This window comes from Brachyistius frenatus, unplaced genomic scaffold (assembly GCF_029030835.1).
Source record: "Brachyistius frenatus isolate BFR_SWC_R1_liver_20210118 unplaced genomic scaffold, ASM2903083v1 Contig_74, whole genome shotgun sequence".
NCBI lineage: Eukaryota > Metazoa > Chordata > Actinopteri > Embiotocidae > Brachyistius > Brachyistius frenatus.
In genome coordinates this window covers 922027-934660 of record NW_027210673.1, presented here as the reverse complement: position 1 = coordinate 934660, position 12634 = coordinate 922027, and the positions used below count along the sequence as shown (strand labels likewise).

The window sequence follows — 12634 nt, the reverse complement described above, 5'->3', positions numbered from 1 at the left end:
AACTAAAGAGTCTGAATAGACGAGGTAAACTAAAGAGTCTGAGTAGACTAGGTAAACTAAAGAATCTGAGTAGACTAGGTAAACTAAAAGTTGCACGTGCAAAAATAGGTCAGGGACCTACAGATAACCAAGTCAGGGACCTACAGGGAACTATAAGAAAATTAAAATAAATAATTAGATACTGTGAGTGTCCTACAGTGTAAAGGAGGGCCAAAACCTAACGGTACACTGTATAAAGACCAGTTGCTCGGGTGAACTCCATACAAACTGGTTGGCTCACAGATAGCAAAAATGGGGACATGCTGTAATAAGATCGAAGAGATACCTCTGGAGGGAGACGTAAAACGCATGCACTCAAAAGGTGCGGATAACATAAAATGTTTGGAAAAAAATGGGAAAAGAAACACGGATTCAAGGGAAAACTAACAGCAACAGCAGGTAGAGAGTTGACAGAGAAGATAGAGAGCAAGTATGGGGGAAATAAAAAAAAAATTAAAAAAAAGATGGTTTAAAAGAAGCAAGGGCATGGCTGACAGAGGCAGAGAACAGGAGAAAAGGGATGGAAAGGAAGAAGGAGAGAAAAAAGAAGGAAAAAGAGAATGCAGAAAATAAAAATGAGAGAGAAGGGAAATAAAGCACAACAAAAAGACAATGATTTATGGAGATGACAGGAAGGCAAGCTGATACTCCCAAAAAAAAGTTTATATAGATTATATTTATATAGATAGGCCCTTTTGAGCCATGGGATAAAACATGGCTCTGAAAAGTCTGGGTTTCTCTTATTTGCAAGTGATTCCTTTATTGTTTTACTTTCCACATCTAATTGAGGACTCGCATGTGTCCTTAACTTGTGACCGACAACCAACTCAGTATTACCATACGAAAGTAGATACAAAGGGAATGGGGGTGACGGTCAACTGTTTGTTACACTATAAAAGCTGCCCTACAGAGAAGTGACGTGGCCCTTTTTGTTTCTTATATTATAATAAAAACAACTGACACAGTGACACCACAGGGGTACTTTTAGTGGAAATTTACTTTTTATTGAATCTTTTCAATATCTGTGACCAGTGAATATTGTGACCAATTGGGGCAAAACATTTTGTTAAATAACTCCAATGAACAGATGTTTTAGTCATATTTCTGTAAAACTTAAAAGAAGACTGTTGTTTCTTATAAGATAAGTCCCTATCTGTCAATACTGTAGATCATATCATGGTGTGTAAATTCAACATTGTGATGTCTTGGTATCAATATGTCTATGTCTGTATTTAATAATTTGGGGTCCCACAGAACCAACGTCCTCCTATATGTCCTCCTATGTATTAGGTCGCTGCATCAAGAAATTTACATAAAACTAATTGGATTTAAAAAAAAAAAAAAAAAAAAGGTTTTATTACTCATTTTATGAGGTTTAATTTTTTGGGGCTTGTTTGAATTTAACCCTGCAGGTGCTCAAACTGCTTTTGTTCCACATGTATAAAAGCTTTTTGTTGGGATAGTATGACAGCATAGCCAAGATGCCATCAGCTGGCCTCAAGTCAAAACTTGCATCCAGAGGACTCTTCTTCTTCAAATCAAAGGCGTACGTCACTCTTCTGTCGTTGTCATCTGTGATATACAGCACCCCACACACAATGAAAGCATTTCCTGCTTTCGTTGTAGGGTAGCCAGTGTTCGTGACAGACTCCACAGAGAATGAGTTTGGGTTGAGCTTCGCCACCATCGTGTCATCATCTGTGTTTGAAGCAAATATGACCCACAAGCCATTTTCATCCACAGCAAACTTGAAATACGTCTTGGAGTTGCGGAACAAATAAGTCAAGTTTTGATATCTGCTGTCTGGCATGATCAGTGTGTTTGTTCTCTTGGTCTTCAGGTCAAATCTGTAAAATCAAAACATTGATCAGGAGTAAAGTAAAGAAGCTTAGTGCAAAAGTCACTTCAAGAAGTTCAACTCCAACCCTTACTTTATAAGTTTGTCCGTCCCTCCGTTGTGGAAGTAAAATGACCCCTTAAAAACAACATGACCACACCCCTGGAAGAACTTCTTGATATCTATACGGTTGTAGTTGGTGTCCTGAAATGCTGAAATGTTCCTGGACTCCATCAAACTTCGACCTGAAGAAGAAATGTGTTGGTGTTAAATCCATTCATATAACTCGGGAAACTCTGTGATGAAGTGACATCACCTGAAAAATGCTCGGCCAGCCAGTATCGACCGTCATCCAGCCGTGAGACATCTGACATCCAGGCTCCATAGGTGCTCTGCATTTGGATGGACTTCCCCGAACATTTGATAGTTTTTATATTACACTCTAAAATGAAAAAAAGATATGCGTTTGAATAAATTGTACAATAGATACAGACATTGATAATGACAATACACATGTAAAAAGAGAACTTAGATCATTTGAAACTTGATTTAACAAAATGTTTGTACCAGTTCTTGTCAATTTCTCGTCGGCAGTCTCGTTGATCTCATTGTAGTCCTGAAGAGGATTTGAGGACTCTAAAGAATAAGGAGAAGAAAAAGGCAAATTCATATTTACACAAAGTTTAAAAAGATAGCGGATGTTAATGTTTGTAGTAAATATTACAAGTGATCATTATTGTGTACTGTATATTATTTAGTAAAGAGATTGTAAATCAGTTACTGATGTATTTCAGTTGAACTTTGGAGTAAATTAAATAGCTGAATCAGTGTTTTAAAGATGATGGGCAGCCTTTTAGAGAAAGGACTATATGTCATAAGTGAAATTAAATTTGAAAAAGTCAGTACTGAAATCAGATATGACAGTTTCTCACCACTTTTCATGGGTTTGTCTATAACGTCGCCACTGCTATTGACATTGTCTCTCTTTTGATCCAGTCCTACAGCAAGTGAGGCTGTAAAATGAAAATAAACATATGCATATTAATACATAAGGGTTTTATAGTGCAGCATAAGACACAGTTACTATGACATATAATTCAAAACTCTTACTTGTTAATAATGTGTTCAATGCCTTTGTAGCATTCTCTCTTTTGGTAATGTTCAAGGAGCCGTGGCCGCTGTCTTCATGAAATAATACTGGCTCGAAAAAATAAAGCAAGTATCAGGTTTAACATGTTTTTTTCATACAGTCCAAGTTAGATTTGTCTCCACAGTCTTGGTGGTTTACCAGGATCCATTATTTTGGAGTCTGAACGTTTCTCAGAGTCAGTGACTTTGAAATCATCTCTGCTGTTTTCAGCTGGATGTCCTGATAGTGAGTCTGTAGAGAGGAACATAAGATTCAACAAGAAAAGCTAGTAAACACATGAAATATGTAACATTCAGATAGCGTACTGTTGTACAACATATACTACTGTCATTTGAAGCTTAAATTCTCAATTTACTCATCACTTTTTGTTAATCTGTCACTTCCGGTTAAAATTACTTTGTTATTCAATGATAAATATAAAAAGTCCAAATCAATTTTTTTCATATTTTTTAAAAATAAAAATGTTTAAGAAATCTTTTAGGAAGTGTAGTGATATCCTAAAATACTGACTGTTCAAACTTAACATATACCAGTGGTCGAACTACCTGATTTTAGCAGCAGCTTGTGCATCCTTGTAAATATTTTTTCTGTCTCAAGCCACAATAACTAGTATCCATTAAAATATTTAGATATCGCACACTGCCAATGTAAAACTGTATTTCAACTGAACTAAATCAGCATTTAAAAAATAATTATTATGTTTAACCATCAATGTGAATCAGTCAGCGCTGATATCAAACACAGTGTGAATGTTTTTACCACTTTTCATGGTTGTTTTAATGACGGTTCTGCTGCCATTAAAGGCGTCACTGTTTTGGTCTGCATCAAATGGAGCTGTGGAGTCAAATGACACATTATTTAGTGCAGCACTTTTAATTTTAATATAAGAAACATGAAGAGGATAGTTTAAAGTGAATAATTTCCTACCTGGTAATAATTTAAATGGTCCCTTTGTAACATTTTCAGTGTCAGTATCATTCAAGGAGCCGTGGTGGTCATCTTGATGAAATTGTACTGGTTCTAAAAAATAAAGCAAGTATCAGGTTTAACATGTTTTTTTTCATACAGTCCAAGTTAGATTTGTCTCTACAGTCTTGGTAGTTTACCAGGATCCATTATTTTGGAGTCTGGACGTTTCTCAGAGTCAGTGACTTTGAAATCATCTCTGCTGTTTTCAGCTGGACGTGCTGATGGTGAGTCTGTAGAGAGGAACATCAGATTCAACAAGAAAAGCTAGTAAACACATGAAATATGTAACATTCAGATAGCTTACTGTTGTGCAACATATACTACTGTCATTTGAAGCTTAAATTCTCAATTTACTCATCACTTTTTGTTAATCTGTCACTTCTGGTTAAAATTACTTTGTTATTCAATGATAAATATAAAAAGTCCAAATCAAATGTTTTCATATTTTACAACATTAAAATGTTTAAGAGACATCTTTTAGGAAGTGTAGTGATATCCTAAAATACTGACTGTTCAAACTTAACATATACCAGTGGTCGAACTACCTGATTTTAGCAGCAGCTTGTGCATCCTTGTAAATATTTTTTCTGTTTCAAGCCACAATAACTAATATCCATAAAAATATTTATAAATCGCACACTGCTAATGTAAAACTGTATTTCAACTGAACTAAATCAGCATTTTAAAAATAATGATTATGTTTAACTATCAATGTGAATCAGTCAGCGCTGATATCAAACACAGTGTGAATGTTTTTACCACTTTTCATGGTTGTTTTAATGACGGTTCTGCTGCCATTAAAGGCGTCACTGTTTTGGTCTGCATCAAATGGAGCTGTGGAGTCAAATGACACATTAAAGGATACAGTGCAGCACTTTTAACTTTAATATAAGAAACATGAAGAGGATAGTTTAAAGTGAATAATTTCCTACCTGGTAATAATTTAAATGGTCCCTCTGTAACATTTTCAATGTCAGTATCATTCAAGGAGCCGTGGTGAAATTGTACTGGTTCTGAAACATAAAGCAAGTAACAGGTTTAACATGTTTTTTTTTTTTTCATACAGTCCAAGTTAGATTTGTCTCTACAGTCTTGGTGGCTTACCAGGATCCATTATTTTGGAGTCTGGACGTTTCTCAGAGTCAGTGACTTTGAAATCATCTCTGCTGTTTTCAGCTGGATGTCCTGATGGTGATTCTGTAGAGAGAACGATATGATTCAGCTGGAAGAGCTGGTTCACACATTAAATATGGATGAAAGTAACATTTAGATATTTAACTGTTGTATACTACTGTAATTTGAAGAATAAAGTCATAATTTATTCATCACTTTCTCATCAATTTCTGCTATGAGATGAATGCTAAAAGTCAAATTGACATTTTTTTTTTGTATTCTAAAGAATTTAGATGTTTAAAAGATATTGTCCAAGAAATCTCCCAAAATACTGACGACTGCAGCTCAACATGTACCAGTGGACGTATTACATTATTTGAGGAATTAGCTTGTGCATCATTATGAAATTTTTTTTCTTTTTGCAGACACTTTTATATTTAAAAATAAGAAAATGTGTCAGAGATTTACTTAAAGAACTTGAAACTTAACATATATGAAGAGGACAGTTTAAAGTGAATAATTTCCAACCTGGTAATAATGTAAATGGTCCCTCTGTAACATTTTCAGTGTCAGTATCATTCAAGGAGCCGTGATGGTCGTCTTCATGAAACGGTACTGGCTCTAAAATATGCAGGATAGTATCAGGTTAAATATATTTTTTTTCCTGTTGTCAGAGTTACATTGGTTTCTATAATTGACTGTACTGTATATAAAAGTTTCTCTACAGCCTTGGTGATTTACCAGGATCCATTATTTTGGAGTCTGGATATTTCTCAGAGTCAGTGACTTTGAAATCATCTCTGTTGTTTTCAGCTGGACGTACTGATGATGATTCTGCAGAGAGAAACATACGATTCAACTAAAGGAGCTTGTAAACACATTAAATGTGTCAAATTCAGACATGTAACTGTTGTATAGTACTGTAATTCGAAGTTTAAATCCACTATTCATAATTTTTTGTCAATCTCACACTGCTGGTTAAGATTAACTTGTTTTTCAGGGATAATAATAAAAAGTTAAATTCAGTTCTTTTCATATTTTAAAAGATGAAAATGTTTAAGAAACATGCTTTAAGAAGTCTATTAACATCTGGAAATACTAACTATTGCTTAAAATGTATCAAACAAAAAAATTAACAAACTACCTGATATGAGCAGTAGCTTGTGCATCATTGTACATATTTTTCTGTTTACAGCCACTATAACTAGTAAACATTAAAATATTTATTAAGTCATACACTGCTTATGTATTTCAACTGAACCTTTGACAAAATCAAATAATTCAATAAATCTGCATTTTGAAGATAACGGTGAATTTTAACCATCAATGTGAATCAGTCAGCGCTGATATCAAACAGTGTGAATGTTTTTACCACTTTTCATGGTTGTTTTAATGATGGTTCTGCTGCCATTAAAGGCATCACTGTTTTGGTCTGCATCAAGTGGAGCTGTGGAGTCAAATGACACATTATTTAGTGCAGCACTTTTAACTTTAACATAAGAAACATGAAGAGGATAGTTTAAAGTGAATAATTTCCTACCTGGTAATAATTTAAATGGTCCCTTTGTAACATTTTCAGTGTCAGTATCATTCAAGGAGCCGTGGTGGTCATCTTGATCAAATTGTACTGGTTCTAAAACATAAAGCAAGTATCAGGTTTAACATGTTTTTTTCATACAGTCTAAGTTAGATTTGTCTCCACAGTCTTGGTGGTTTACCAGGATCTATTATTTTGGAGTCTGGATGTTTCTCAGAGTCAGTGACTTTGAAATCATCTCTGTTGTTTTCAGCTGGACGTGCTGATGGTGAGTCTGTAGAGAGGAACATCAGATTCAACAAGAAAAGCTAGTAAACACATGAAATATGCAACACTCAGATAGCTTACTGTTGTACTGTCATTTGAAGCTTAAATTCTCAATTTACTCATCACTTTTTGTTAATCTGTCACTTCTGGTTAAAATTACTTTGTTATTCAATGATAAATATAAAAAGTCCAAATCAATTTTTTTTCATATTTTACAACATTAAAATGTTTAAGAGACATCTTTTAGGAAGTGTAGTGATATCCTAAAATACTGACTGTTCAAACTTAACATATACCAGTGGTCGAACTACCTGATTTTAGCAGCAGCTTGTGCATCCTTGTAAATATTTTTTCTGTCTCAAGCCACAATAACTAGTATCCATTAAAATATTTAGATATCGCACACTGCCAATGTAAAACTGTATTTCAATAATAATAATGATTATGTTTAACTATCAATGTGAATCAGTCAGCGCTGATATCAAACACAGTGTGAATGTTTTTACCACTTTTCATGGTTGTTTTAATGACGGTTCTGCTGCCATTAAAGGCGTCACTGTTTTGGTCTGCATCAAATGGAGCTGTGGAGTCAAATGACACATTATTTAGTGCAGCACTTTTAATTTTAATATAAGAAACATGAAGAGGATAGTTTAAAGTGAATAATTTCCTACCTGGTAATAATTTAAATGGTCCCTCTGTAACATTTTCAATGTCAGTATCATTCAAGGAGCCATGGTGAAATTGTACTGGTTCTGAAACATAAAGCAAATAACAGGTTTAACATGTTTTTTTTTTTTTTTTTTTTTCATACAGTCCAAGTTAGATTTGTCTCTACAGTCTTGGTGGTTTACCAGGATCCATTATTTTAGAGTCTGGACGTTTCTCAGAGTCAGTGACTTTGAAATCATCTCTGCTGTTTTCAGCTGGATGTCCTGATGGTGATTCTGTAGAGAGAACGATATGATTCAACAAGAAGAGGTGGTAAACACATGAAACATTATTGCCATAACATTCAGTAGAAGAAATCGTGAAGGTATACAGAAAGTTGTGCAGTTAATCCAAATCATTATCATGTCATTCATTGTGTAATTCTAAGCTGAAATTCACAAAGTTTAGTCACCATGTTTTTCTGTCTGTTGTTGTTAGTTATATAGAGTTGTTGTTGTTCTGGTGTGAATATGAAGAGTCACATTTTATGATGAATGAAATTGTATCTTTTTAAGCAATTTTATTTGATTAGTCTTCTACAATTATAATAAAACATTTAATCTTCTCTTAAACTGCACCAAACTGTGACAGTCAGCGAAGTTTCTCTGACACTCAGACAGTTGTTTACCAGTTTCCAAAGATGTGTGTGGAAGTTTCTCAAAGTCTGTAACGTTCAGGACATTTCTGGTATCATGAACTGGATTAGGAGATGGCAACACTGTGGAATTTAAGGAGTACAATATGAAGTTATGACCAAATATGTGTCTACAAACATGTCATTAATGAGTCCCAGTATTCACCTGTTAATAATTTAATTGATGCCTCAGTGACATTTTCCGGGTTGATTTCAATCCAGGTGTCATGTCTGAAGTCTGGACGAGGTGACACCAACTCTGAAGAAAATAAAGTCATGAAACCACCTGTATGTAACTTCACACTGTCATTCCTCACTAATATTAATACTGTTTCAAGGTTTAACAATGTAATTAAAAAAAAAAGTCAATCAAACTGCTTCCAATGCTTTATGATTTGTGTCAATACTGACAGCAAACTACGGACAGTGTGGCAGTTTCTTACCTATTTCCATAGCAGTACCAGTGGCTTTTCCTCTGCCACTGAAGGCATCACTGTTGCCACCTGAGCCGACTGTAAAGAGGCCTGTACAGTAGAAGGAAATGAGACATTACATGACAAATACTAATGGTATTGTTGCTAAACTTTTAGGTATGACACAAGAGACAAATATGTAATAGTGTAAAACTGTAGTAGAATTTAAAACACAGCATTTCTCACCTGTTAATGAGTTAACAGCGGCCCTTGTGACAGTTTCCCCATTGGCGTCATTCAGGGTTTTGGGGCTGTAGTTAGGATGAAAAGATACTGACTCTAGAAAACAAAACATATGGAGTTTTATCAATTTTTTCATATAAATGCTAAACAAGTCGTTCTGTCACTCACAGTGGTTACTAACCAGAGTCTATATTTGGGTCTAGAAGTTTTTCAGTGATATTCAACACATCTCTATTGTCAGCAGCTGGATGTGATGTTGGTGATGCTGTGAAAAAAAGGAGATATATGGTTCAAACATGTACTGCTATCCCGACAGAAATTAAAAGGAAGAAACTGCAAATCACAAGGTCATTCAGTAAAAATGATCAACATTTAAATCATCTGTTATAACGATTATACTTGGTAACTTGGAAAACTGCTAATATTTTCTGTCTTGGTTTCAATGAAGGCCTCTTTAGTCAGGAAAGAAGGTGGAGTAAAAATAGAAATGGAAAGGATTAATTTTGTGATTTGTTTTAGTTCAAAACTTCAGCTCTTCATAAAAAGAGATGCTTAAGTGCATAGAAACACATTTTACTGTAGCATCATTCCTACCCATCAACATGTTGGCTTGCCGACTGCGTTCCCTGAAAGTCTTGTTTCTCATTTCAGTAGGAGAACAGGCAGGGAAGGATGGACCAGGAGGACCTTCAGGTACACAGATAATCAGAAGTGAGACATGCAAAACTGACTTGATAAACAATACAGCTGGTCAGTGACACCTACTTTTTACAATGACAACAACAACAATAACAACAAAAGAAAACCAAGAACGTTGTCATGTGGATTACATTTTTTTTTAATATAATATTGTTCCATATTGAACTACTTTTAGGGTAAACTTATATAATTCAAAGATGCGGCAAGTTCCAACATTAAGCCATGATTTAAACAAAAATTATTAGTGTTTTAATTAACATCACAACAGGATACAGTGTTGAAAGAAGGGATCATATTTCAATGGGGCCAAACAAAACAAGTTAGTCCTGAAAATGTATGAGAAAGTATCCTTTTCCCCAGAGGGGCCGACATTATATAGTGACAGGCTATCATTAGTTCAAACCACCAAACCTAAAACAAACAGATGGTCGCTGTTAACTGAAGGAGTGTAAACCTGTCAAAACATGATCAAAGATGAGAAGCTTTTTTCTAAATGCACAATGAAACGAGATGATCCGAGACGCCATCAAGAGTTACTGAAATGACCCAGCAGAGGAGTGACAGATAAAACCTTTGTTCACAAAGTGGTTTTCTGGTTCTAAACAACTGAAATAAAGCATTTTTCAGGTTAATCAGTGCAGCAAACATTTATACCACATTGCAGTAAACAGCTATGTGGCAGCTACAGCACTGGCACTACAGTGAAAGACTTCTGTTTGTCTGTTCTGCTCTACACCTTTTTACTGGCCTATTCTATGGAGATGGGTTATTTGTAAGACATAAAAAATGTCTCGCCTCTTCTTCCTTGTCGGCCCTTCGGCCCTGGAGCACCTTGTGGTCCTGGTGATCCAGGTCTACCTGTTGGACAAAAGTACTTTGTTATGTCGAGGTAACACATTTAAATAATTCATGTAGAAAACTAAAATGTCAGTCTTTACCTTGAGGTCCAGGTGGACCTGAAAAAAAAAAAAAATCCCAAAACAAATAAGTTTTACACAAACTGGATTCAGTAGTAGCACCTACAAAAAAAGATAGTGCCGGAAAGGAGAATATTTAAGACATGCACCTGTTAAACAAATTCCTTTGGAGCTGTTACACAGGTCTACCACGGCTTTGACCTGAAATTAAGAGAAAACACAGAAAGCCAAGGTGTTGTTTTAAGTGTAAAAGAAGAATTGGAAAACAAGTCACTAATTATTTTTTCGATAGTGTCCCATCTTAACAACATTTTCCCTCCGTATCTAGAGAAAATATTACATCTATTTTAGTGTCACGTTATTCCGTTTATTCGAGCTGAAAAAGTTCAGTCAATTATTCGATTGACAGAGGAATGTTGTCAACAAATTTAATGACAGAATTCTCTCGTGTGTAATTTAGTGACATCTAGTGATGAGTTTGCAGATTGCAACCAACTCCTTCTCACCCTCTCCTTCCAAGAATAAGAATCTACAGCAGCTGCAAAACCCATAAAACAAATGTGAATTATAAATATCATATCACATTTCTGCCAATAGATCCTCATAAATTCTTCCCACTGAACCTGTAAATGAAAATGTTTGTTGGTCTTTATCCTCTAAGATAGTAAGTTCAGACTGTTTATTGAACAAAACATGTAATCTTGTTCTCTGAGAGCTTGCATTGACATTTTATCACAGCTAAAATAATCAATTACAGATAAGGTAACACTTTACAATACAGGCACATTAATTAACCTTAGTTAAAGCCTAATAAGCATTAACAAGCAGTTAATTTGCGCCTAATTAATAATTATTACACCTTAACAAAGGTTAATTAATGTATTCTCATTGTAAAGTGTTACCAGATAAACTAATATTAAAAAATAACTATAACCGGCATCCCCTGTTAAAGTGTACAGTAGCACTCGCTGAAGATTGTCACTTCTTAGAGGATGTGAGTCCAGCTGAGGGAAGGGCAGGCAACAGTCACACTCCACTGCTCAAAGTATTTATCTAGGAAACTTCGTAATCACTGAAACAGACTTTTGGATTCTTTGCATTACTTCTCATCCCAAAAGGGAAAAGAGAGGAAATGTTCCTGGTAAAGACGGCAGCTAAAAGTGGCTGATTGCTCCCCTGTTCTTTCTCATAACACAGAAACAGAAATCAAGGATTCATAAATGTCTTTTGCATGTTTCACAATGCGGTATTTACAATCTCAAAAAAAGTGCCTTACAGGGACCATGGAGTATGTCATGAGCATCAGCATATCCTTCTGGTCTTGGCTTAGCGTTGGGTCTCCCTCCTGGTTCCTTCTGCTGCGGTGGAGCTTCTTCAGATCTCCGGCCTCTCCAAAGTCTGCGGGAATCCCTGCCAGCTGTCTGCAGCTCTGTGACAGCTCCTGCATCTGGGACTCCAACCTGACCAGATCCTCTGCCAGCTCCTTCTGCCGCACCAGGAGGAACACTAAACCTGCGGAGCTCAGCAGCAGCAGCACACACATCCCCACCAGCAGCATTTTCCACACGAGAAAAACTCCACTCCTCTCTTTCATGTTTGTGACCTGCTCGGTGGGCGTCAGCTGCAGAGTGATCTGGACTCTTAAAAACTCACGCACTTACAGCACATATCTGAATACCTGCCAAAAGATGAGACGTCAGAGCGAAACCACGCTCTGGCTGTAAGTGAGGAATAAACATGTCAAAAACTGTCTGTGACTACAGTGGCAACCACATGGTGCATTGCGCAACAAGTAGCAGCTGGTAAACTGTTAAAATCTGCAGGCTTGCTTGATTTAGAAGCGGACATATGGACATATTTCCAGAATGACACATCCTGCAGACAGTATAGTGCCTCTCATCGTTCTGGTGCTCTCCCCTCTCACTGTTATCAGCAGCCATCCCACTCAAAATTACATGGAAGTGAAATAAATAAGTTGTGAACAAGGGAAACATTGTTCAGATCTACAAAAGAGCTTTCAGAGTACTTTCTGCGAAAGACTGGAGATGTGTGGAAGTACATGTGTGGGTGTCAAAATATCCTTTTTATGAAAGGGGTTTTCATGT

General features: G+C 35.9%; 1 protein-coding gene across 7 annotated transcripts; it reads right to left on the bottom strand.

Moving 5' to 3' along the window:
* Positions 1-137: 137 nt before the first annotated feature.
* On the bottom strand, positions 138-12522 carry LOC138626513 (uncharacterized). 7 transcript variants are annotated; one of them, XM_069708196.1, is made up of 30 exons: positions 11806-12520; positions 10679-10730; positions 10551-10568; positions 10408-10470; positions 9508-9600; positions 9095-9178; positions 8917-9009; positions 8701-8781; positions 8424-8516; positions 7767-7859; positions 7587-7667; positions 7419-7493; positions 6827-6919; positions 6649-6741; positions 6481-6555; positions 5850-5942; positions 5637-5729; positions 5100-5192; positions 4928-5008; positions 4755-4829; positions 4133-4225; positions 3954-4046; positions 3786-3860; positions 3165-3257; positions 2987-3073; positions 2809-2889; positions 2444-2512; positions 2193-2318; positions 1971-2121; positions 138-1886 (listed from the first exon to the last, which is right to left on the bottom strand). In XM_069708196.1, the coding sequence occupies exons 1-30, from the start codon at positions 12121-12123 to the stop codon at positions 1415-1417; spliced, it is 3180 nt and encodes a 1059-aa protein (XP_069564297.1). In that variant the 5' UTR covers positions 12124-12520; the 3' UTR covers positions 138-1414. The 7 variants fall into 7 exon arrangements, with proteins under 7 accessions (XP_069564297.1, XP_069564298.1, XP_069564299.1 ...); XM_069708197.1 differs by lacking the exon at positions 9095-9178 and having other exon boundaries at positions 11806-12519; XM_069708198.1 differs by lacking the exons at positions 5637-5729; positions 5850-5942.
* Positions 12523-12634: the final 112 nt, after the last annotated feature.

Coding starts and splice junctions, on each gene's coding strand:
- LOC138626513 (XM_069708196.1), bottom strand. CDS start 12,123: ATGAAAGAGAGGAGTGGAGTTTTTCTCGTGTGGAAAATGCTGCTGGTG. Junction 3,074..3,164: donor CTCCAAAATAATGGATCCTG/GTAAACCACCAA, acceptor TTTTCGAGCCAG/TATTATTTCATGAAGACAGC. Junction 1,887..1,970: donor GGGACGGACAAACTTATAAA/GTAAGGGTTGGA, acceptor TTGATTTTACAG/ATTTGACCTGAAGACCAAGA.